We start from the raw sequence: 25,104 nt of genomic DNA, 5'->3' as shown, positions 1-25,104 counted from the left end.
ATTTTGTTTTGATTTTGCACTGTAAATGTTGAGCATTTATCCTTTGGAGTCATTATATGCAGTTCCTTTGTGAATCATCTGTTCATATCTTCTGTCTAGATTTCTATTGGTTACTTGTCTTTTTCTTATTAATATTTGCAATTTATGTCACAAATTATTTTTCTTCTCATTGCCTTAGGCAAAAATCTCCAAAACAATGCTGAATAATTGTGTCATTGGGTATTCCTGTCTATTAATGGAACTGGCTCCATTATTTCTCTGATTATAAAAACCAGCAACAAATATTAAAGTCTATATCATATTTGACCATGACTGGCCCACCATCAAGCATTCCACGTTATGTAACTGCATCAAGTTCTTCAGTATTAAAATATTTATCATTAAAATATGTACAGATTTTCAGGTAAGGGTAGAGAAACAATGTATTTACCAATTGCAAAATTAATTTTTAAAATTTACTCAGTTCCTCCTAAACAAACAGGCAACAAAATTGAAAAACAAGTTTACTAGTAACTTATTTTACAATAAGTAATTTAAATAAATCAAGATGAAGTAACTTCACAGTATTTATTATTATTTTTATGTAAAATGCATCGCCAGAAATGCTTCACCAGAGACTGGTGCTACAAAAATAAATATAAAACAAATATACATGTTTACATATGTTACTTAAAACATAAATACACATTATTTACATGTTCACAAAATTAAAAACTCCAGCATGTTTTGGTCATGATTTAACATGTCTTGAGAAGCAGGGCAAACAACAAGAACACAAATATACCACACACCATTTATAGTTTTCCTTTTAAAAGACTGTTCAATACAAATAAGAACACAGTAAATTTGGGGGTAGACGTTTTAAGAGCAAAGCTAGATGTCCTATTTTAATCCATGACCACTGCATTTTATAAGTGATTTAAGTTTCATTTTGCTTTGTTCTCATTAGAATACATCCACTATGGTATAGATTAAAATTCTCTTATATAGAAAGGCTTTCTGAAGAAGTTATTTTAAATAAGAAAAAGTCACTTTCCTTGAAAGCTAACAGAAGCATTATTTATTAAATTCATATATCTAAAAGGAGCTTTAATCAGTGAAAACTAGAAGTTGGATTAGAAAACATCAAAAGGATAGAAGAAAGACACTGTAATTTCTGTTTGATGTATTCTGGTAATATTTCATGTTCTCCATATCTAAGTGAAGCAAAAGAAAAAAAGACAAAAACATTACTTAATTACTTAGTTCATATGAGGGTACCAAAAGGCACATTACTTTTCAGAAATTCTTCAACTGGCAGAGGTATCTCAGAAAATTATATAAAATTATTTATTAGAGTAGATACCTAAATCAAGTTAAGCATAATCAATTTGTTTCCTTTCAAAACAGACTAATCTCTAAATGTTTTTAAATAATAAAAAGAAAATTGGATCAAAAAACTTAAACTGGCTTTATAATTTCTAAAGTAACCTGAAGATCTGGATTCCTCATTAAATCGTGGGTCCTAATCTAAGAAAAATATTATGCTAAACAGGTATGAATACATTTCTACTCAAATTTTAACTTCCAAATGACTATATCAAGTAAATCTGAACTTTCATCTTTGGAACATGGGTTCTACCACTTATAAGGGGGGACCCAAATAAACCCAGAATTTATTTATTAAAAATCATGTACTTATTCTTACATGTTTAAACTTCAGTCACCTTCCAAGTACTCTCCATCTGACGCAATACAACTATCCAGACATTTCTTCCACTGCTCAGAACAGTTTTTGAACTTGTCAATTTTGGTGCCTTTTAGTGCTTCTGCTATTTTTGGTTTCACCTCTTCCACATTGGCAAAACGGTTCCCTTTGAGGACTTTTCTCATCAGTGGGAACAAAAAAGTTGTTTGGGGCAAAACAGGGTGAATAGGGAGGGTGGGGCATGAGGTCATGCCGAACGCTCAGTGGGATGGTGGGCAGGCGCGCTGGTAAATCACCCACCATGAAGTGGGCAAACGCACTGAGTCTTAAAAAAACAAAACGAAACACTGAAGCTGAATGCAGCCTCTCAAAACAATGCCCGCTGGTCCACCAATCCAGATGGGTTCCCAGGACACTCACCTAGCGAGGGACGCCTATTCTACAAGGGCCTGCCCTCCAGAAGATAATTCTGGGGTTTTTTGGGTCCCCTCAGATATCTGCATCCTTCCACTTTCTGGAGCTTTTGAAAGAGCTTATTTAAGAAAGCCTCTAACTTCATGAGCAGTTCTTTAAATGATCACTGCATAGGCACACATAAAAAAAGCAACTGGTTGATACCCACAAGGTACATTTGTCTCGAGTGCCTCCTTTGCATAAGCACCTCTCACAAAGGAGCGTGTTGTATTGGCACTACCATCCCCTGCCTTTCTGAGTAAGTTACGGTCCGAAATGTGGAAACCAAACCATGGCTTACTTCTGCTATTGTCAGACTCATATTCTGCATGGTGTTTGCCACACATTTTCATACAGAATGAACATATACATTCACAAATTAATGTTTGGAACATTAATTACATAACAGAATACAGCCTTTCATTTGAGAGGAAAAAACTGGTTATCTCTTTAAGAAATTCTAGCATCTATAGTTTCTGACATAAACCGTTTAGGTTTATTTGATTTATTTCTGAAAAGGACCAACCGACCTCGTGAGGCCGTGGAATAATGAGGCTACAAGGGCTCGGGCCACACGCAGTGGGTTACCCACACCACTTACCCTGCGCTCCTGTAGATAACCAGAAACACGCACTACAAAGACTGTAAAAACTCCGAAGAATAATTAATTAACAGTTCAAAAGTGAAAACAGTAACTGGATTAAATCAACCAGTGTTTCAAGGACTTACCTAGTTGTCTGACCATTCGGTGACGTGTAGCTGATAGAAGACACGCCTGCCTGCACGACCAGCTGGGACCCATCATTAAACTGAACCCACACGGCTCCACTAGTTAACTAGAGAAACACAAGTGTCAGGAATTACTATAGGGTGGGAGGCCTGAGGTTCTGAAAATGTACTCATGGCGAACAGGTCTTACACGTAATTTAAAAACACAGCCCTCTCGGGAACTGTGACGGCAGTAGCACTGAGAAAATGTGTCTTTTTCGGACTATTCTTTTAATGGTTAGCGTATCAGAATATTAAAATCATTCTAAATGACTCCTGTTTCCCATCTGTCCCCACTAGGGCGTCGGAGGAGTTCTGGTGGTGGCGGTGGTGGTTCTCAGTAACACTGCTGACCAAGAGCAGGCTGAGGAAATAACAAAAGCGACACTTTCCTAAATTAGGGTTTCCTTCTCTTCTCTGCTCTCAGGCCACAAGGATTTCTCTTCGGTGGGAGGACCTCAGGTCTTAGGTTTGAAACCTGTTCCTTCAGTCCCTGATGTTTATGACGTGCCGCTGCAAACACAGCTCAGAGCAGGCGATACGGACCCTGGGATCAGAGACCCGGTTTACACCCAGACTCTGACTACTAAGCAGGACAGCAGCTTAGCAGCCCAAGCCGCTCAGCCCTCGTGAGCTGTGCCTGAACCATGTACCCCAGGAGATCACGTCAACAGCAGGTTGTATTCGGAGGAATAACGAGATGCCACCACGCCGAGTTCCCTTCCCTTTATTTCCCACCCCCATGAAGGGCCAGGCTGCGCTGCGCGTCAATGTAGGTATAAATTACATGTGCTAATCTCAGAAGTCTCCAGGCTTCAACCTTTTAGATAATACACACATACACTTTCACACCCACATCAAATTCTGTAAGTTTGAAACTCTGTGTGGATTTAACTTTCAAATGCAAAAATCCTTTTTTGGCCAAAAAAAAGTGTTATTCTAGTAGTAGAGATAACAAAGTCTCTAAAATTTAAAATGCCCTGAACATCATTCTAAACTCCTAACAAGTAGCAATTATCGTGACAAACACTTTAAAAAGCAAAGGCAAAAACAGGCCACCCAGGCCCTGGCAGGAAATTCGTAATTAACAGTGTCTAGAGTTTTCCAACTGTATGAATTAAAATGTTTAAATTTTTATGACACAACCAATGTAAAAACAGGTGTAACAACTTTCTTGCAAAGAGAAATCTTTAATTTATATTTTGGGATAATTGTCTAATCACTGTGGAAACCAAAGAAATTCATGAGAAAATTCACTTTCCTATAAACTTCTCACCTGTGTAGCCCAACCAACATTTTTCACAAAAACAGATTTCAAAAGTTGTTCTGATTTAGGAAGACAATCTTTTAGACTACTAGAGGGGATGTTTGTTCGAGAAGCCGCAGCACCGAGGCCATGTCCTTCACTTGTAACCATCTACAAACAATAAAAGACAGGAAGATATTATAGCATAGCATTTGTATAAGCCAACTTCAGCAAAAGTGTATAATGATTGGTTTTCCATTAGTTTAAATAAGGTTTAACAACAAAATTTTAAAATGAAAAAATGACAATATCATGGAAAATCAGAAAAATATGGATCAGAAAAATAGAGAAAAAAATAAATCACATAATTGCTTTTTTCATTTTGGTAGATATCTTTTCCTTTTCCCAAGATACAATTTTTCATTGCTGCAATTATGTGTATGTATACACACACATCTACTGAATCGTGATATAAAGGTAGTTAATAATACTTTACAAGTAAAAAGAAAACAATACTATCTAATTGAATACATTTAGCTTTTCCCCACGGGGTCAGGGCAGGCTTGTCTGAGGCCTGAAGGGTGTGAAGGAACAGCCGTGGCGGGGTCGGGGAAAGCGGTCCCGGCCGCGTGAACAGCACGTGCAAAGGCCCTGAGAGCCGGCTTACGTCCCGTCATTACAGGGCGGCCTCTGCGGCGCAGGCACAGAACGTGGGGCTGAGGCAGGTGCCAACGCGGTGCGTGGGGGCGTGCAGCAGGCGACAAGGGAACTTCGGTGTGACGCCAGGGGCACCAGGCCGTCACGGAAGGGCCGCGGGTACAGAGGGGCGGAGAGTACTCACGGGAGGGTGGGGCGCCGGGCCCTGTTCCGGAGGGGTGGCCCCAGCGGCCCCCGCTCTCCTCACCGGGTACTTCGGGTCCACGGGAGGCGGCGGCGGCGGCGACCGGGCCCACGGTGCGCTCGCGCTGCTGGGTTTCCTGCGGGACAAGGCGTGTGCGCACACGGTCCCCTGAGGGCTCAGTTCACAGAATGGCCAGGAAGGTTCGTGATGCAAACACCAAGCCGGTGTTTTAGAATATTTCCGATAGATTTTACCCATATTTCTAAAATGTTCAAACATTTACCTTCCGATGATTATTGGGAAAAAGGAAGCGCTCCCAGCTTTGTTTTCCTCTTCCGAAATGACGGCCTCCAGCGCTAGGCAAACACGATGGCCCTGTCGCCAAAGAAGAGTGCCCCGGTCAGTGCTTCTCCTGCCACTGGCGGGCAGTTACCTGGCGGGGGCCCTGCGAGCGGGCACGCACCTCGTTAGCATGGCCCAGGTACCGCTGCAGTTCCTCTTTCAGGCTGTTCACGTCGCTTTCAAAGCCTTTTAAGGTGTAAGATTTCCCAGTCTTTTCAATCACATGAATTAAAGCTTCTGTTTTGTGTATCTTCGCTCCTTAAAAAATAAGAAAATTATTTTCTTATTTCTTTAAATATTCCTAGGTTTATATTCATTATTATACTAGTATATAATGGCTTCTAGATCACAGTATCATTTATATTCAGTTACTGACCATTAATAAAACGAGGCTCTTAAAAGAATTCAGTAAATACAGGTCATCCTGCACATAGCTGGCTTAAGTCTGAAATACGCTATTTTAAAAACTCACTGCTCTCACACAGAAACACAACTGAAGGTCAGCTGTAATGACATGTGTATGTGTAAGTGTCCCTTAAAGGCGGGAGCTTTACATATTAAACAGTAACTCATTTTTATAGAATAGATTTAGAAAATAAGATTCTCTGGTTCAATCCTATCCTTTTGAACACTTATAATTCTCATAATTTTCTATGTGTCCATTTGAGTTTCTCAATTCACATATATATGCGTGTCTCCTCTCTTAAAAAGTTGCTGTGTTGAATTTTAAAAATCCAGAGCTACTAAATTATAAACTAAAGAGAAAAAATTAACATTTAAAAGTGGTTCTTACCATCATAAAACCAAACCTCAAAATCAGCACCAGGGGAATTCTCCATCAAAACACATTTAGCATATCTCGTAAAGTAAGTGATTTTGGGAGATTTAGATCTTACAAGCTCTACAAATCTGGAAGCATATTGATATTTTCGCCAGTACTTTTCTAGGAAAGAAAAAAGATTACCTACCATGAGAGAATAAAGTATTGACTTGACATATAAATCACATAAAGATTTAGTTTTATTTTTACTCTACCTCAAAAATTCAAGTTGATAGGTTTGTAATCCCCCAAAAATATACACATAATTCTATTATTTCAATAAAAACTAATGATAACATAATAAAATTGCCAAGAAATATACATAACAAAATCTGATGACTAGTATTATGATTATTTAAAAAATCTCTTTCTTTGAATCACCTCCTTATTATAAGGAAGGTAATAATTCCAGGAAAGTTTTATAAGTAAAATGAAAAGACTTCTACCAGAGATATCAGAACCAAATGACTTTCAGAAAAAGGAATATAGCTCTTTTTATGTTAACAAAGCATAGTTTTATGGTCCCACCTTACACAAGTGAATTGTATCAGTTCCCTGTAACTATGGTCATTCATCTACCTGTTTTGATTTCTAATAGAGTTAGATCACATAGGTTTTCTTGTTGGTTTCTGTCACTCCAGTGAACTCTTACTATTCAGTAATTAATTCCCTAACCCATAATGTCTAGGAGCTGAACTGGAAGTCAGATTTGCAAATATAAATGATCATTTATGTAGCACAGTAATGATGTGAAAATTTAAAAACTAGATAGTACATGTTGAATTTTTAACATGACACAAGACAAATATTCCAGAGTTAGTTTTTACCATCACAACGCAGAACAGGGATAAACACTGGAGAGGTAAGGTACATCCCGTTTCACCAGATATTTACAACCTACGATAATAGCTGCATCTCTAGTTTATACATAGGCAAGTCCATTCATTACCTGAGTTTGTTCCCGGGTAAATTTACATACCTGGTAAACTGTCAAAGCTGTACCTACTGATCTTATCAGTAGGTGAAGGTGGCCTATCCACAAGAGGAAAACCTATTCCATCATTTGGATAATAAACAGTGATCTGTCAAAAAAAATTTAAGAACTCTAATTATATGCCATTAAGTTAGAACACTAGAGTTTGTTACAAAAATTATGAAGAGGTTACATGTAATATTAAATATTGTTATATTGAAAATGCTAAATATGCTCTAAAAGTAAGTTTTTTGCTTTTTAACCTTAAGTCTAAAGCTTAGATTTGTTACTAGGTGTATTTTTAAATCCACACAAATTTATTTAAATGCGTGTAGTATCCTATTTCAGTTTTTGAATTCTAGGAACACTACAACTATCGGAAAAACTGATTTAGAAGTGTTTAAAGCTATAAATGCTTGAGTGATAAAGCCGCAGGATAGTAACACAGATCCACATTACCGTATCTCCATCACTAGATATATGAAGAACCTCTTTCACATATTCTTGAGATGAATGCTCCTTCAGAAGCTCCACACACACCTCCTCTGAATCAAGTATGCTCACCTAAAACAAAACCCAGACCATTAGGAATTCTCTGTTACTAGAACACTCTGACATAGACAATACTGAAGAGAAAAGTACTTAACCATGACAGAAATACAAATCAAAGCCAAAATAAAAGAGCTGCTCCTCCGCAACAGTCTGGACCAGAGGGGTACTCGGGCTCCACTGTGACATGTAAGGAGCGCAGGTGAGGGCGTGTAATGGAGTGTGGGACGATAACCGGGGAGCAAAAAGCCAGCAGAAGGCAGGGCGGAGAAAAACGACTTTGAAAAGACAATAGCATGCCAAACAAAGGCACGACGGGGTGAAATGGAAAACGGGAACATAGGATGAAGATAAAATCACCATTCTCAAATCACACACAACGTTTTTTTAAACTCTAAACTTAATTTTGTGCATACTCCTTTTCTTTTAATTATTATAGTTTCAGATGTTTAAAAAGGTATATATATTTTTCTAATTTACCTTTTGAGTCTGGATTATATATATATAAAAACAAGAAAAACAAAAGCAAAAGGTAATATTAAAATTACTTTAGGGATTCGAATTGTGAATAAATACTTAACACAGTACTTGACCGGTATTATTTGGGAATGTTTTCCATTATCAATAACTTAAAATTCAAAATGTATCAATATCAAGCCACCATTTTTAAAGTAATCAGAAGGAAACAAGAGCCATTCTTTCAAAAATACCCAGCCTGCTTTCTTTTAAATGAGCTTATTATTCACTTACAAAAAGAACAGGAACTTTATAGGGGACTTAAAAAAAAAAAAAATCAATCATATTTGATACCCAAAACCAATTTACACAAGGAAACATCACATAGTAATTTTGAAAAACAATACATACCACAGCCTTTTTGGTTTTCTGTCTGATTGGTTTTAACCTGTAAGCTGTCAAAGGAGACGTAACGCTTCGTAATGTGCGTTTCTGATAGCCCAACGGTGGCTCCAAACCTCTTGTCTTGCTTGGTTCAGAAACAGGTTCTAAGCCAAAAATAGATCCGTGCTGAATTATCTCAGGTTTATTATGAAACGCAGTCACGTATTTCCCGGTGTTCAGCTGCTGCGCAGGACGCACGCTCTCAGGAGCATCGGAGCTCTGTCTGGCTCTCACATCAGTCCTGGCCTTCCTAGGCGTGTCCCGCAAATCACTGTCTGGGAGGACGCTGCCGTGCTCAGTAGTTTCTCTTACCTGAGCTGTAAGATACGCGCGATACAGTCATTGAGTGGAGTAATGAAAAAGCCAAGCCTAGAATAGAAGATTGCTTAGAATAGAAGATTTTTTCGAGGAACAAAAGAAATCTAGCAAAAAATTTAAAAAAATATAAAAGCTTGTAGTTTCTCTAACAAATAAGCAGTTTAAGATATGGCATAATAAAGTAGCGACTTTAAAGGGTATAGTAAGCCAGATGGCAAAGGAATAGCTTTAGTATTCTTAACACTAAGAAAGAAAAGCTATTATGAAATTAATTTTTCAATCAAAGCAAAAACTAGTCACCTAGTAATTCTGAAACAAGCAACTGCCAATGCTGCAATAAATACAGAAATGGGAGAATTCCCCAGTAATCATTCTATATAATATGCAAATGGATTCTCCTTAAGCTAAGGTCTCTATTCCATCCTTATTAAAAGCAAAAGCCACAATATATCAAATAGATTTAATAGTATTAATATTTAGTATTACAAATGCATTTGCATCCACATTTTAAAAAAGTTCTTATTGAATTTTACCCATTTATATTCTATATGGTTTTCACATTCACATAAAAACATTATTTTTTAAAGCTCTACAAATGATTAGACGATACAAAACGCAGTAAGACAATATTTCAAATACTAAACTCTAAAAATCTGTGTGGCACTTTTCCCCTTAAATTCCTTTTTGGTGCTTTTTGCCCCTCTACTGCCATTATGATAGAAATATTTTATAACAAATATCATACTTTCAGATTGCAGCAGCACTACTACATTATTATAAATGTAATAATCTCAGATATGTCCATGCTACCCAAAAGTAGTATCTATAAATGCAATAAGAAGTTAATTCAAGATTAAGTACCTGCACTTTTATAGTTTAAAAAACCATAAACTTGAATTATTATCTTCAATAAATACACATAAAAAAGTTAATTTTCTTGGACTCTTGAAAATGACATACATTTAAAAAGAAAGAAAAAAGAAGACTCTTGTGGGGACACAATACCTCTCTGCTTAAATTACAGCCTTATTATATACTCTTTGTGTGAGGTAATATAATACTTAGAAAATAATTCCCTCCTCTCCATATGTTTCATTTTTATTCTCTCTTGTTTGCATGATTATTTTCCAACCCACCACCTGTGAATCTGTCAAGTTCATTAAGGAGAGATGTTTAACTTCCAAACTCTATAAATAACGACTTGGATGACAGCTGTTTAAAAATGTGTAGGTGTTTAGGAGCTGTGTAATTTAGCATATGTGGGGGTCCCACTGGTAAACCATGATTTCCACATCAGCTTCTACTTAAAAATATGGTCAGCCATCTGTTGATTACTTTACAGGCACTGAAAGTAGGTGCTTATTACAGAGAGGCTGCAAGAACAGAGGGCTTAAGAGTCAAGTCTCTGAGCCAGAATGCTTGGGTGGGGATCCTCTGGCCTCCTCTATGGGCAGTGCAGTTTGGCAAAACATGCCCCATGCACCACACTTTCCTCATCCTTCCCAAGACAGGGCTAACACTCATACCATCCTTCTGTGTTGTGTGAGAAGTTAATAAAACATGGTAAGCATTAAGAAGGGTGGCTGACGCAGTAAATACTTAAAACATGTTAACAGTTATAATTAGCTATTATTGTAACATAGTTTACCAAAAAATGCATTATATTTTAAAGAAAACCCAAATAGAAATGGATAATGCTTACTAAGTGTCCATGTCATTAATTTTTTTTATTGAACAGTTTATTAAAAACTCACCATTTTTTTGCAGATTTCCAAACCACTGTTGCACCATTTCAGGCTGCGACATCTGTTCTGGAAATGGAAAAGGAGTTTTTCCCGGACAAGGATGACTGGAGCGAAACAGAAAATATTCATATAAACTAAAAAAATTATCTGGTAATAACTTTTTAAGATAAAAATTTAAACAGGGACATCTCTTATTTGAATACATAAAAAATGTAAAAAAAAAAAAAAAAAAAAGAACTGTAGAAACCAGTATTTGCATAACTGAATTATCTCTAAGAAGCTCAACTCCCATGCCAAAATCCCCAGGGCACTGTGACAATGTTTCCATATGGCTCCTGCCCTCTTGTAATTTAAGCATAAAAATAAAAAATCAGAAAATAAAAATTCTGTAGTCACTATAAAACTAGTTTTCACGTGAGAAGTAGTTGATAATGTGATTACTCATCATTTAGGCTCAGCTTCTCTCTTTCTCTACGTATGTGGGTGTATTTATAGTTACTATTATAGTACTTTAAAGACCAAACATGTCCAACAGATGATACTTTACTGGAGATCTGCTTTAAATAAAAAATGAAACTAAAAATTCCCAAGTATCAAATATACTAACACATTCATAGGTACATACACTCGTATTAAGAGATTCTTAACCACAATTCAAAATCACTATTCTGATTCTAATAAGAAATGCAAATCATAGTTAAGAAGTGCCCTAGGAATATCTGACAATGTTATAAAAAGGTAAATTCCCTTAGTTAGAGGCAGCTTCATTAGTGATACCAATACAATGTTATTGAGAAAGTAAAATGCTTTTGATAGAATTATTCTTACAGTGCTTGATCATTATCAGGTCTATCCAAAGATCCAGAACTATTGGATGTCTTCTCTTTAAAGAAGTGAAAAATATTGACATTGCTGTTTAGGGGTGAGTATCTTTCTTCACTTTCATCTACGCCGGATCTTTTGGGTTTTGAAAGAATTTCTGCTGAGTGACATCGTTCCATTGTATATGTGTTTGCTCGAGACTGACTATTAGAAGTGCCAGATCTATCAGAAGAATGGGCTCTACGAAGATAGCGAGAATGTGGCCGTTCTTCTGCATCTTGGATTACTCTTCCCCTTTCACTATTATTGGTTTCTTGTTCTTGATTTCCCCATTGGGTATAAAAACTGCTTCCATCTCCTGAAGAAGAAAAATCACTTGTATTCTTACTCTTTGGAAATACAGTCATTTTATTTGGGAGTGGCTGACCAATCAAAAGTCTTCTTCTGTCAAACAGACTACCACTTATACTGGCGCTAGAAGAAGCTGTCATTGCAGTAGAGATTGTGGCATGTCCACTATCAATTGAATCTTCTACAGTTCCTAAATCCTTACTTCTTGAAGAATTTCGGGACATAAAAGGGTGGTCTAGTACTGAAGACAGACTTAAACGATCTGCTGGATTTCTACGAAGTAACTGGTGAATAAGGTCCTTGGCTTCTCTTGACAAAAAAGTTGGCATTTCATAATCTGCCAATACTACTTTATTCAATGTGTTCTTGACTGTGTCAGTGTCAAAAGGTGGTCTCCCAATAAGTAACGTATAGAACATACAGCCCAAGGACCAAATGTCAGATTCAAGTCCATGTGCACTTCGAGTTGCAATTTCTGGGGAAATGTAATTAGGAGTTCCACATAAGGTATAGTGCTTTTCATGTGGCATTTTCAACTGAGTTGCCAGCCCGAAGTCAGCAATCTTGATGTTCATGTTACGCGTAAGTAAGAGGTTAGAAAGCGTGAGGTCCCGGTGTAATATACCATGAGAATGGAGATACAGCATTCCTGTGATGATCTGGTGCATGAAGTGTCGAGCTGTTAAGAGAGCAAAACATAAAACCTATGATTCAGTATTTAGAATATATTATGAAAACCAGTACACATGCCAGGGTATTAAAATTTGAACACTGGCTTGCAGCTTAGTTTGACCAACCAAAATAACACTGACAATTTCACAATATTCTTTAATCCCCTTTAAATACAACTAGGCACTCCTTTTATTTAATTCTAGTTCTTTCTTTCTGAAGATTTTACTTATTGATTTTGAGGAGGGAAGCAGGGGAGAAAGAGAAAGAGAGAAACATCAACGTGCAGGAGAAACATCAATCAATTGCTTCTCGCACACAACCCTAACCCCAACTGGGGACCTGGTTTGTAATCCAGGCATATGCCTCAATCAGGAATTGAATCTGTGACCTTCACATTTGCAGGACAATGCCCAACCAACCCACTGAGCCACACCAGACAGGGCTAATTCTTGTTCTTTCTAACTGATGTGTTTTCTATATACAGTTAAGGGAAGCTTAATTTTATCAGCATTTGGATGTAAATAGAGTAACCAGGTTAACCAGAAGTCTCTAGCAATTAAGAGAAAATATTTGTAACTGAACAAACAATTCATAAACACACATTCTGATTGTTTTAAAAAAAGCAAGCTAAAGCTCTTCTGATGTCCCCCCAAACGCAATCACTATTAAGAGTTTGTACATATTTTTATGCTTTTTCTTGAGTGTGCTTATATACATTTAAATCTATTAAAATTGTAATAATTGCTTTTCAAATATAAAATGGTATGGAAATAAGTAATTTCATTACTTGCTCCCCCACTGCACAATATTTCTTGGAGATATTCTGTCAGTACATTGTTCATTTTATTTGTTACTGATGAAAATTTGGGTCATTTCTGATATTACAAGATTACAAAAAACAGACCAATAAATACTATTGTATAAGTTTGTTTTCTTGTGCATATTATAGGGTACTTTTGTATGGTAAATTCAAGAAGCAGAATCACTGCATTGAAGGATTAAAATTTAGTATTTCATTACCTTGCCAAATTGCTCTTTAAAAAAGGCTGTATTTTTATGTACATCCTTGTTCATATCAGGTAGTCACAATCCAATGCATAAAAAAGTGGTACTCTTTAAGTTGCCATTCTTATGATTACTACTGATTTGAGCATCTTTTCATGTTTATTGGCCATTTGTACTTTTATTTCCTGTCCATTTTCCTATTCAATTACCTCTGTTTTAGACATGCCATATATTTTAAAAGATTTTATTTATTACTTAGAGAGAAGGGAAGGTAGGAGAGAGGGAGAGAAACATCGATTGGTTGCCCCTTGCCCATGTCCCAGCAGGAACCAGGCCAACCCAGGCACGTGCCCTCACCGGAATCGAACAGCTACCGTTTGATTTGCCGGACAGCGCCCAATCGCACCACACTGGCCAGGGCAATATGAACATCTCCATAACTCCTGATAGAGATGAGCAAACTGTTTTCCAAATGGGTTATACAGATTTGAAAGTACAGAAAGTCTATCAGCAATGACCCTTCTCCCATCCAAGTACTAACCAGGCCCGGCCTTGCTTAGCTTCCGAGATCAGACGAGACCGGGCGCGTTCAGGATGGTATGGCCTCAGAGAGCAACGATCTTTCATAGCTGACCTGCAATCTCAGCTAGTAGGACAAGATAACCTGAAAACAATCTTGTGAGGTGCTCTATGAACCTTACACTTGAACCTGAACTGAACTATATAAAGTTATTTATAAGAAACTGGGGAGGTTGAAACTGATTATGTATTTGATAATAAGAAATTATTAAGTGTGGTAATCACTTTGTGGTTATTTTTTTTTTAAGTCTGTATCTTTTAAAAGATATAGGCCAAAATATCTATATATAAAAAGAAGTGTATGATTTGCTTTAAGATACTCTGCTGGGGGAATAAGGATACAAATGAAACAATTTGACCATGAGTGGACAGTTTTGAAAGCTGAGTGGTTTAACTTCATGGGGGCTCTTTATACTATTTTATCTATTTATGTTTGACATTTTCTATTATAAGTTGTTACAATAGTTATTTGTGCTTGACTTAGAAACTATTTTATAGTCATCAACAGCATTCTAAAGAGCTTTTTCTAGATTTGAAAGGATACATCCTAAGTTGTTACCGATTTAGTTTAAAATGTAGTTTTAGGGAAAGATACTAACAAATCTCTTTTACTTTACTCAGGTAATGCTTGCATATTTTATAGGAATTAATGCCTCTTATAATAGTGGTGGTGGGCGAATCTTCTTTTGTACCCCAAAGTAATAATTGAAAGCTTTATTAAATATTACAAAATAGCATTCTTTAAAACTACAAAAGTAATATTTATATCTACAAAAAATAAAAAGGAAAGAAAGAAAAAAAGAAGCAGCAGCCTACCTTCATTTTCCGAAAACGGTTTCCTTCTGTTCTTGAGATACCTGTTCATTTCTCCATTATGGCACATTTCTAATACTAGGTAAACATAATTGCTATCTTCAAAATAGTTATACAGCTGAAATGTAAAAGAGCATAATATATTATAATATACAAATTCAATGTCCCTGGAGACTTCTATAAAATTTTCATTTTACCTCCAAGATAGAAGGATGTTTCAACTGGCAATGTATCTTCACCTCATTTTGGACTCTCTGTACCATTCCAGCTTTGTACATGGCTTTCTTATCTATCTAGAAATAACATGAGAGTTTTAAATGTTGGTGATAAACTTTCAAATGTGAAGTTCCGAAGTCAACTTTGAAAAGAGAACATACACTTTGTTCTGAAGTCCTTTTATCTACTTCTTTCTAAGATCCGTTTCCTGGTGTCTGTTCGCCCCTCGCACCTAGCCCAGCGCGTGGCAGAGCGGACATTCAGAAGAGCTTCTCCAATGCATTCTAATACACTCTTCCAACTTACAGAATTTCATAGCACGACTATTATAACAACAGAGCTTTAGCCGAGCTTTAAAACAAAAGTTCTCCTCCCTTCCCCTGGTGGTTTAGACAAGTGATTCCTCATGGCTTAGGCTACCCCTGTTACTCTGACTTGTAACCATCAAGAACAGCACTTTAGGTCGTTACAGTGTATTACAGAACTAGGCACAAGTGTATTCTTCTTACGAAAAACAAATCATTATGTGTTCTTTGACGTCTACCAGTGGCTCCAAGTGTATAAAACTGGAACGGATAGCAGGTGTATTGAACATTAACGAAAACAAAACACTCATTTCAGAATGATCAAGGATCTCCTGAGATACCCGAAGGTCCAACTGCTGGCCGGGAAACTATTTCTTTCTGCCGAAGGAGTGGGGTCCCGACTCCCGACGCCAAGAAAAGGCTGGCAGGCAAGGAGCTTCTGACATCTCGAGGAGCGCGGGCGCGTCTCGGGGAGGTGGTAAGTCCATAAATAGATTCTTACCATTTTGATTGCAACTTCCAAACCAGTGTGAATGGACTCAGCTCTGTAGACACCGGCAAATGATCCTTTACCAAGCAGATTTCCAACTTTAAAATCCTTAAACGTTAAAGAATATGTGTGATGACTCAGTAGGAGAAAGGAAGAAAGGTAGGGAGGGGCTGCAAAAAGGAGAGGAGATGGATGGAGAGGGGGACTCGCACTCAAAGGTTAAGCAGGTATCACACCTCGATACAGCAGGGGTCTGGCGTGGGAAGCATGCTGACGCCTCGCGGGGCTCCCCGGGCTCTGAGTTCCCCACTGACCGGGCTCCGCGGCCTCGGCGCGCCCCGCCCACCGCCAGCCAAGCCCTGGGGGCCAGCGGCCCGGCGGGGTCCCGCCGCAGCTCCCGCGGGACGTAACCGCCATCCCCTTGGAGATGCCCCGCGTAGCGCGGCAGCTCCGGCGGGACCGCCGAGGCGAAGGCCAGAGGGGCGCCGCCCCGCCCCGCCCCGCCCCCGGACAGCAGGGCCCTCGGCCGTTGGGGTCCCCCCAGAGCACCTCGGCGGCGCCCACCCGCAGCCGCTCGCTCCGCCGGGTCCCCTGCCTGCCTCGAGTCCCCCCACGCCGACTCCCGCCCGCCCGGCGGAGGCCCGCCGAGCCCTTTCACCTCGATCTTGTCCCCGATGCAGGTCGCCATGTTTCCAGGCGCCGGCCGGGGCTCCCGGGACAGGCTCCCGCCACGAAGTCCCTTCGAGGCAACGCTCCCAGCAGCCAGCAGTTCTTGGCGCCCATCGGGTTCGGCTCTCTAGGCCGTCGCGCCCGGCGACGACAGCACAGCCACCGCAAGGTCTCCCGGGCGCCCTCCGAGGCCTGGGCGGCGCCTCCGCGCTCCCATTTTGAAAAACTCCCGCCGTTGCCGTCCGAGCACGGCTACCGGTGACGTAACGACGCGGGTGGCCTCTGAGAGGCTGCGCCCAGGCGCGCATGCGCGCCGGGTGCCCCGCGGCCGCCCCGCTCCGCCCCCCGCGGGGTTCCGGGCCTGGGGACCCGCAGTGTTTGGTGTCGGAGGCCGGAGCGGGAAGTGTTGACGCTCCCGCCCCGGGGAGACCGTGCGCCGCTCGCGGAGGGGCTGACCTGACGGGGGACACGTTGCCACCCGTGACTCACGCGAGGGTCTGGAAAGTTGCGATCTTGTAAGGGGTTTCAAACGATTTAAAACTTGTAAATGTTTAAACTTGACAGGACAGCACTTAACGGGGGAACACTACGTGGCTTAAACGCCCTTTGCACCTCTGTGTTACCCCAAGTTTTCATAACGGTGATGAACGTGCGCTGTCCTGTACGCTGGTAAATTCCTCCTGGGCACAATGTATTTGTGTAACGCTTTGAGCTGTCACGCGTGTGACGATCGGCGTTGATGGGAAGAGACCCGGGCGACGGTGCGCGGCTGCACTTGGTGCCCGGGAGGGAAGCGCGATGCTCAGGACGTGCACCCGACGGAGAACTGCAACACAAGCTTAGACCTTTCTAAACGTTGTCCACTTACAAACAAAAGCTCTGTTCAGGGTCAACTTCCCCCTTTCATTTCTGACATTCTTTAACGGTTGTATGTTATCATAATGCTTGAGCAGTGCGTTCCAAGGTCGTCTTCCGATCAGACTTGCTTGTGCTATTGACTTTTCAGAAATACTTCAATTCCTTGTCACTGTGGGTTTTTTGGGGGGGTAATTATCTTTTATTCCATTGACATCAGCTGTGCAGATGGCTCTACAGCCCACCAGCTCTGCATCTATGTAGCCTTACCCTCTGCGAAGCGGAATGGACTGAGGGGGAGAACTTGCTAGATTAGTAAGTATTGCGTCCCTTCCAAAGGTGAAAGTTTGGAGAGGAGGGGAATAGTAGGTGGGCGGTCACGGAATGAGTAAATGGGCTGTATAATGGGGGAATCCCAGTATTAACACCTCAAAAGAGGCTCAGAGCAAGAGGTGATATTGTCTCTTAGTTCAGTTTTACCGGATGCCCGAAGAGGAAAAGCCATATATTGCTGAAATCGCTCCTGCTTTTGGAACCCGACAAGGTCAAATGGAAACCTTCAAACCTGAGTGCATCACCCTGGGACACATTTCCATAAGATGGACTGGATAGTTATTAAAGAGGGAATTAAGATTCTACTAATATGCCAGTTCTTTTGACTTAGGTGACTGTTTTGCTGTAAGGGATCTGTGACCAGGACATGTGATGTATAAGAAATATATATTAGGTCATTCAGATGACAAAATATATTCAAATTTCTCATATATATTTGGTCTTTGTCCACAGTTTCTGGCTCATAGCTTGCCAAAAACCCTTGGACTTTTCTCGGTGACAGGAGTTTAAAGGTATCTGTTTTGAAGGTGACTTTTGGATCCTACCTAAGGATGGGGTTTGATTGCCAGAACTAACCCCGTGATTAGGGGGTTGGAACTTTTAGTCCTACCCCCAGAGCTCCTGGGAGGGGAGAACGGATAGAGGTTGAATCAACTGACAGTGGCTAATGATTTCATCAATATAAAGCTAAGATGTTCTCTGGTTAACACTTCCCAAATTAGCTAACTACTACAGTTGACCCTTGAAAAACACGAATTTTCAGTAAATATATAGTAGGCCTTCTGTCCTTGGGTTTTGCATCCTTATAGATTCAACCAACTGGGTATTGAAAACAGTATTATCCACCTACGGTTCGGAATCTTCAGATGCAGAGAGCCAGCTGTACACATTGTTCTATGCCATTTTATATAAGGGACTTCAGCATCCATGGATTTTGGTATGTGCAGGGGTCCTGGAAGCAATCCCCCATGGATACTGAGGGATAACTGTGGTTAAGTTTGGGGAGAGTCAAAAGCTATATGTGGGTTTTCAGATCTGCCAGCAGGTTGGTGCCCCTAATTCCTGTGTTGAGTTTTAAGAATAACATCTGAGGGTTTGAAGAATTTGCTCAAAAAACCATCATTGCCAAGCAGATTTCTGTAGATTACTCTGATGACCTGTCCACAAACCATCAAGTCAATGAAATTTAGTATGTAAAAATTAAACCTCAGATGTGCAAAACTCGTGGTTAAAGGAAGAAGTCAATATATATTTATTGTAATTACATAGCTTCTTGACAATGTGAACTACCATCCAAAATGAATTGCATTTATTATCAATTGCCATTAGTTTGCTCACTACTATGAAGATGCCAATTTCCATACATAGAAAATGTTTCATATACGTTGAAACTGCCATTTGAAAGCATTTTTGTGGATATGTTTGTGAACCAAAATTGTGTGTCAAATACATATTCCTAGGATGTTACCAATGTAACATCACAAACCAGTCTCATGTCTGCTCATTAAAGCTAGGGTCTTTTACATGCAAAACTCAGTTAACCATTTTTAGACACAGCACACTTGAATATGATTTTCTGCATTGCATTGGTCACTTTGTATTGAAAACAAATCAGGAAACTGAGAAATGTAATTGTTTTTTAAAAATTATTTTAAGCTAGTAGCAATTAAACTACCTGAAGTTATTTTACACTAATGGCTAGAGTCAAAGTCACTATGTACATAAATTATTTTAATAATGGTTGGAGAAAAGGAAAAATAACTTGGGTGCCATATTGTTAGTACTAAACAATTTAGCAACTTCATTAAATATTGCTCCTATAAACTGTGGTATTGAATAACAATGGCTTCATCCTACCAAATATAAAAGGTAACCTCTTTTAATGTGAGTTTCCTTTCAAGACTAAGCGATAAAAGCTGATTTTGGGAAAAAGCGCAACACTTTAAAGCTCCCATTACCTGTATTTCTACCTCTAAATACATTTTTAACATCTGAATTCTGGGTGGGTCCATATGATTTCTCTATCTTTTATTTTAATTCAAGTCTTTGGAAGCAAAAATTTAGAAAATTCTGAGACAACCAAGATGCACAACACATGTATGTAATCAGAAAGTAGCAGAGAATTGATGGTGTCTGATCTTTACCAAACGTTTTGGATTTTTGACCCTTATTTTGTTACATTGGTATTTGGATTAAAAACGAGGGACAGTCATTGCTTAATACTCACAAAATTGGCCTCTTTTGGTCCAGAACAGCTTAAAAGTGTTCTAAGGTCAGATGTGAAACATCTGCTAGGCGAAGCCACCATTAAAATTTAAAGATACTATATGTGGAAATTTATAACATGGCTTTTCAGGTATGAATTTAAGATAAAAAATTCTTACCAGTAAGATTTGGTACTAAAAAAGGAGACAAAGGTAATACCAAATTAGCTATCCAAGTGGTAAGGTAGTGAAACTACTTTTAAAATCCATGCAGTAGGGACGAATGGTCAAGATGGCAACAGAGGTGAAGATGGCACTTGCACTCCCCCACGACTGTATCAGAATTACAACTACAGAACCCCAACATTTAGAACCCGCCTGAAATCTAGCTGAACTAAGTCCGACAACGAGGGATTTGAAAGAGCAGCCACACCGAGGCTGGGAGGAACGGTGGGGATGCAGACCAGGCTGGTCCCTCACCCACATGTGGGTAAAATTTGGGAGGGAAAGCTCAGCTACCGAGACACTCCCCGAAGAGTGCGGGGTCCCAGCCCCAAACCAGACCCCGCAGCCCAGGGTTCCAGTGCTGGGAAGAGAAGCCCCCGTAGCCTCTGGCTGTAAGAACCAGTGGAGACTATGGATGAGGGAGACGCAGAGCTTCTGGAGTCCCAGGCAGTGCCTTTTAAAGGGCCTGCACACATGCTCCCTCTCACTCACTTCCAGGGTTGTCATTAAGGGGCGAACTGAATGTCTGGTGTCAGGCACGGTGGCAGCTTTCTCCCAGACACAGGTTCTGGTGGAGGCCATTCTTCCTTTGATGAGCCCTCCCCCCCGACAGAGACAGCAGTTGGGGCACCATATCTGAGTCTCCATCAACCCGGTTAACACTGAGTCCCTGAAACGATACCCTACCAAACTTGTGGGCCCACCAAAGCTGTTTCCAGTGGCTTGTCCATACAAATGGCTGCTGTGGCTCATGCTTCAGACTTTCCTAAAATCTCTCAAACAAGCAGGATCTGGCCTCAGTGTGCCCCCTACCTCTACGTGGTCCCAGGCCCGGCACTAGGAGCAGCCAGCTGCAGATTACTTTGTAGCCCAAGCCGGGGGGGGGGGGGGGGTGGCCCTGGGCCGAACACAGGCAGCAGCCGCTGAGCTTGGCCGGTACCTCCTGAGAGGCCAGAGTCAGCACACCCAGTGGACAGCTTCAGGCCACTTCAAAGCACCACCCAACCCGCTCCACAGCGACACACTCAAGGGGTAGACTCAGTGTCCAGCAGAGCCCCACTGAAGTTAAGTCTTGCTCTGTGGGGAGGGCCCCTGCACAGTGGATCCTCCATAGTGGTCGGCGGTCGAAGCCAGTCCTTGCAGCCAATTGGCCTGGTGGTAAATCCCTCCCATTGAGGTGCCAGAATCAATCAAGCATCCAATACAACAGGAGGGTGTACACAACCCACAGGAGGTTGGGGGAAGTGCCCAGCCTGGATGACTCGGCAGGCTGTGCCACTGTACCCTGCAGGACACTTACTATATTATATTAGGTCACTCTACCAAGCCAGGGAGACACAGAAGCTCCATGTAAGGCATAGAAACAAACACAGGGAGGCTGTCAAAATGAGGAGACAAACATGTCCCAAATGAAAGAAAAGAAAAAGGCTCCAGAAAAGTAACTAAACAAAATAGAGACAAGCAATCTACAAGCAGAGTTCAAAACACTGGTTATAAGGTGTTCAATGATCTTAGGGGAAGAGTAGTTGAATTTAGAGAGACCTTCAATAGCATAAAAATGACATGGAAACCATAAAAAAAGACGTGAAACCCATAAAAAAGAACCAGTCAGAAATGACGGATGCACTAACTGAAATGAGGAATAACTTACAGGGAATCAACAGTAGAGAAGATGAACCCAAGAATCAGATCAGCCATTTGGAATACAAGGAAGCAAAATATACCCAATTAGAAAAGCAAAAAGAGAGAAGAATACCCCTAAAATGAAGACAGTGTAAGAAGCTCTAGGACAATGTGAGGCATACCAACATTTCTATCATGGGTGTGCCATCACAGAAGCAAGAGAGAGCAAGAAACTGGAAATTTATTTGAAAAAATGACGGAAAACTTCCCTAACTTCGTGAAGGAAAAGGACATACAAGTCCAGGAAGCACAGAGAGTCCCAAACAGGAGGAACCCAAAGAGGCCCACTGCAAAATACATCATAATTAAGATGTAAAAGGTTAGACAAAGAAAATCTCAAAAGCAGCAAAAGAGAGTTAGTTACCTACAAGAAAGCTCCCATAAGACTGTCAGGTGATTTCTCAATAGCAACTTTGCAGGACAGAGAGGCCTGGCAAGAAATATTCAAAGTGATGAAAAGCAAGGACCTATAACCAAGATTACGCAGCAAAGCTATCATTCAGAATCAAAGGACATGTAAAGAACTTCCCAGACAAGGAAAAGCTAAAGGAGTTTACTGTCACCAAACTAGTATTACATAAAATGTTAAAGGGCCTTCTTTAAGTAGAAGAAAAACGTATCAAAAACGTGAACACTAAAATAGCAATAAATACGTATCTATCAACAAATGAATCTAACAAAAGATGAACACGGGAAACAGAAGGAGACTCATAGATAGAGAACATTTTGAAGTTGCCAGATGGGAGCGGAGTTGGGGGGATGGTGAAGAAGGTGACGGGATTAAGCAGCACAAACTGGTTACAGGACAGTCATGGGGATGTAAAGCACAGCACAGGGAACACAGTCACTAATGTTCTAATGCCTACGCATGGTGCCAGGTGCACGCTGGATTTATCAGAATGACCACATTATTCAATGCCTAATCACTAGGGTATGTACCAGAAACTCATATAATATTGTATGTTAATCATAATTGAAAAATAAAAATGATTGAAATTTTAAAAATCCATAAAAGATCTAAAGAATAATCTAAAATATAAAAGCAAAATAGACTTGAGAAAAATGTAATGATCATTTAAGAATCTAGAGATGGATGAGAGGATAAATAAAACAAGACACAGAAGCCTAAAGACCATCTTCATTTATAGTTTACCCACTATAATGCAATTAAACTACCTAAAACATGTTAAATTTCACTCATTTCTTTATTGGATGGGTCATTTTCAGGTATCAGTCCATTTCCCTAACATTATCTCCTGTGACTTAGAACATGACAGTAAATTAGTTTCCAGAGCAAAGACCAGACTATTAATTCTGTTGTTGTTATGGATGTTGACCTATTGAACAGACTGAATAAAATGTTCACAATTCAATTATTATTTTCTCTTTCACTTGGAAGCTCCAAGTCATTTAACAATGTACTTTAACTCACACGCTTTTCCCCCTTTAGTATTGACTCTAACACCGCTGGAGGCATCCTTAGCGACCTGAAAGGTACGAGAGCCACCCCACCTACTGATACTGACCACTGCTGCAGATGGAGATTTTCTTTTCTTCTACACAGTTTGTTATTCTAAAAATCCCCGCTGCCCATTTATTGTATGAAAAAATTACCCTTGAATTTATTAGGGGAAAAAACGTTGCTATCTGGTCTTATTGTAAACCCAAAGCTCTGTACTTGGGCAGCATATGAGTACATGGAAGAATATTAATTTTAGTGTAAATTATAGATGTGAAAGTAAAATAGCTCAAGTTTCTTTTTTTGTTCATTTTGAGTAAAAGTCTTGGTCTTTGATCTACATTAAATTTTTGTTACCTTTTTGTCAAAAGAAAAAAATTATGCGCTTCCTGGAAATTATTTTAAATTGATACTTCAAATTAGACCTTGACAAAAACCAAAATGTTAATTTTAAAACAGGTTTTTTTTTCATAAAAAAATAGGTATCTTCTGAAATTGAATGACTGCTTTAAGGAGATTTAGTTTGCTAAATCACTGAGAGTTAGAAACATGTTAAGAGGATAATAAAATATTAGAATCCACCTTTATAAGCATTCCTACCTATGTCATTTGAAAAGTCATCAGTAGGGCTATTTAATTAAGTTTACCAGATTTTAAATATTGATAGAGCAATACAATTAGACCTCTGATCAAATACCACAAAACCAAATTCTACTTAAAACTCAAAACTTCCAAAGTTTAACCACAAAATAACATTTACTATAGAACTGAAGTTTTTTGTTATAAAATTCTAAAAGATGAGAAAGATAAAGTTCTAGTTTTCTGGTCATTTAAGAATCACTCATGAATCTGATACGTACAATTAATGCTAAGGCTTTAACTGTTGTGGATTACCAACTATTAAAAAGTAAACCATTTCAGCCTCTTACTACTTCCAAGTAAAAATTAGCACTGCCCTGGCTGAGTAGCTCAGTTGGTTACAGCATCATCCCAATATGCCAGGGTTGCGTGTTCAATCCTTGGTCAGGGCACATACAACAAATAAATTGAAAAAAAATTAATGTGGAAAACAAAATTAAACAAAATCTTAATGGGAATGTTTGTAGGCTTATTATTACAACTCAAATTTATGAAGATGGAGGGATGGTTAGATCTATTTCTGGTCAAACTGAAATCAGCTAATTTGATTACTATATTCAAATGTCTGTTGCCTTTAAGATGAATAACTTTTCATAATAGTTAAAAATGTGCCAGTTTGGATAAAATGCTTTAACACTACCATTTTATTACATTGATCACTGAGTCCCCAAATTCACTTTAAATATTTGTATCAAGGAAATCATGAACATTCTAAAAACTGACCCCCCCAAAAAAGTCTAAGAAATCTTTATTTCTTCTTCATAAAAGTCTAATTACCCTTTTAAAACTGAGATGACCTATTATTCCAATAGCCTCACTCTCTGGTGCGCTATTTCCACTTGTTTTAAAACTTAAAGAGTCCTGTATACTGCTAAGGAGTTAAAATCTGTTACATATTATATTTTTAGCAGTTTTTGTTTTTATAATTACAGTATAACGAGCTATCAGGAATTGGTTTTTCAAACCAAATAATTTGTACTTTTCCATAGAGTCAAAGTGTACTAATATTTATCAATCATTCCAGATATTGGTGCATAGTTCTTATTTGGTTACTATAGGAATACAGTCTATTTTGCTGTGTATCTTTTAAAATAACTTCTAAAGTAGTGGCTTTATTTTTTTTAATCCTCACCTGAGGATAT

At 39.3% G+C, this 25,104-nt stretch overlaps 1 protein-coding gene across 1 annotated transcript; it reads right to left on the bottom strand.

Annotated features, from left to right (window-relative positions):
• Positions 1 to 553: 553 nt before the first annotated feature.
• PLK4 (polo like kinase 4) lies at positions 554 to 16,789 on the bottom strand. Its single transcript, XM_090288671.1, has 16 exons — positions 16,554 to 16,789; positions 15,908 to 16,003; positions 15,082 to 15,177; positions 14,888 to 15,002; positions 11,471 to 12,494; positions 10,652 to 10,746; positions 8,547 to 8,896; positions 7,590 to 7,694; positions 7,137 to 7,239; positions 6,131 to 6,280; positions 5,459 to 5,595; positions 5,279 to 5,370; positions 4,996 to 5,131; positions 4,185 to 4,325; positions 2,870 to 2,976; positions 554 to 1,196 (listed from the first exon to the last, which is right to left on the bottom strand). Exons 1-16 carry the CDS (start codon positions 16,581 to 16,583, stop codon positions 1,094 to 1,096), a joined length of 2,880 nt encoding a protein of 959 aa, XP_090144797.1. The 5' UTR covers positions 16,584 to 16,789; the 3' UTR covers positions 554 to 1,093.
• Between the last annotated feature and the right edge of the window lie 8,315 nt (positions 16,790 to 25,104).

Source organism: Furipterus horrens, unplaced genomic scaffold (genome assembly GCF_987537825.1).
Source record: "Furipterus horrens unplaced genomic scaffold, mFurHor1.1.pri manual_scaffold_10, whole genome shotgun sequence".
Lineage (NCBI taxonomy): Eukaryota > Metazoa > Chordata > Mammalia > Chiroptera > Furipteridae > Furipterus > Furipterus horrens.
Note: the sequence above shows the minus strand (reverse complement) of the source record. Positions and strands in the feature narration are given on the sequence as shown.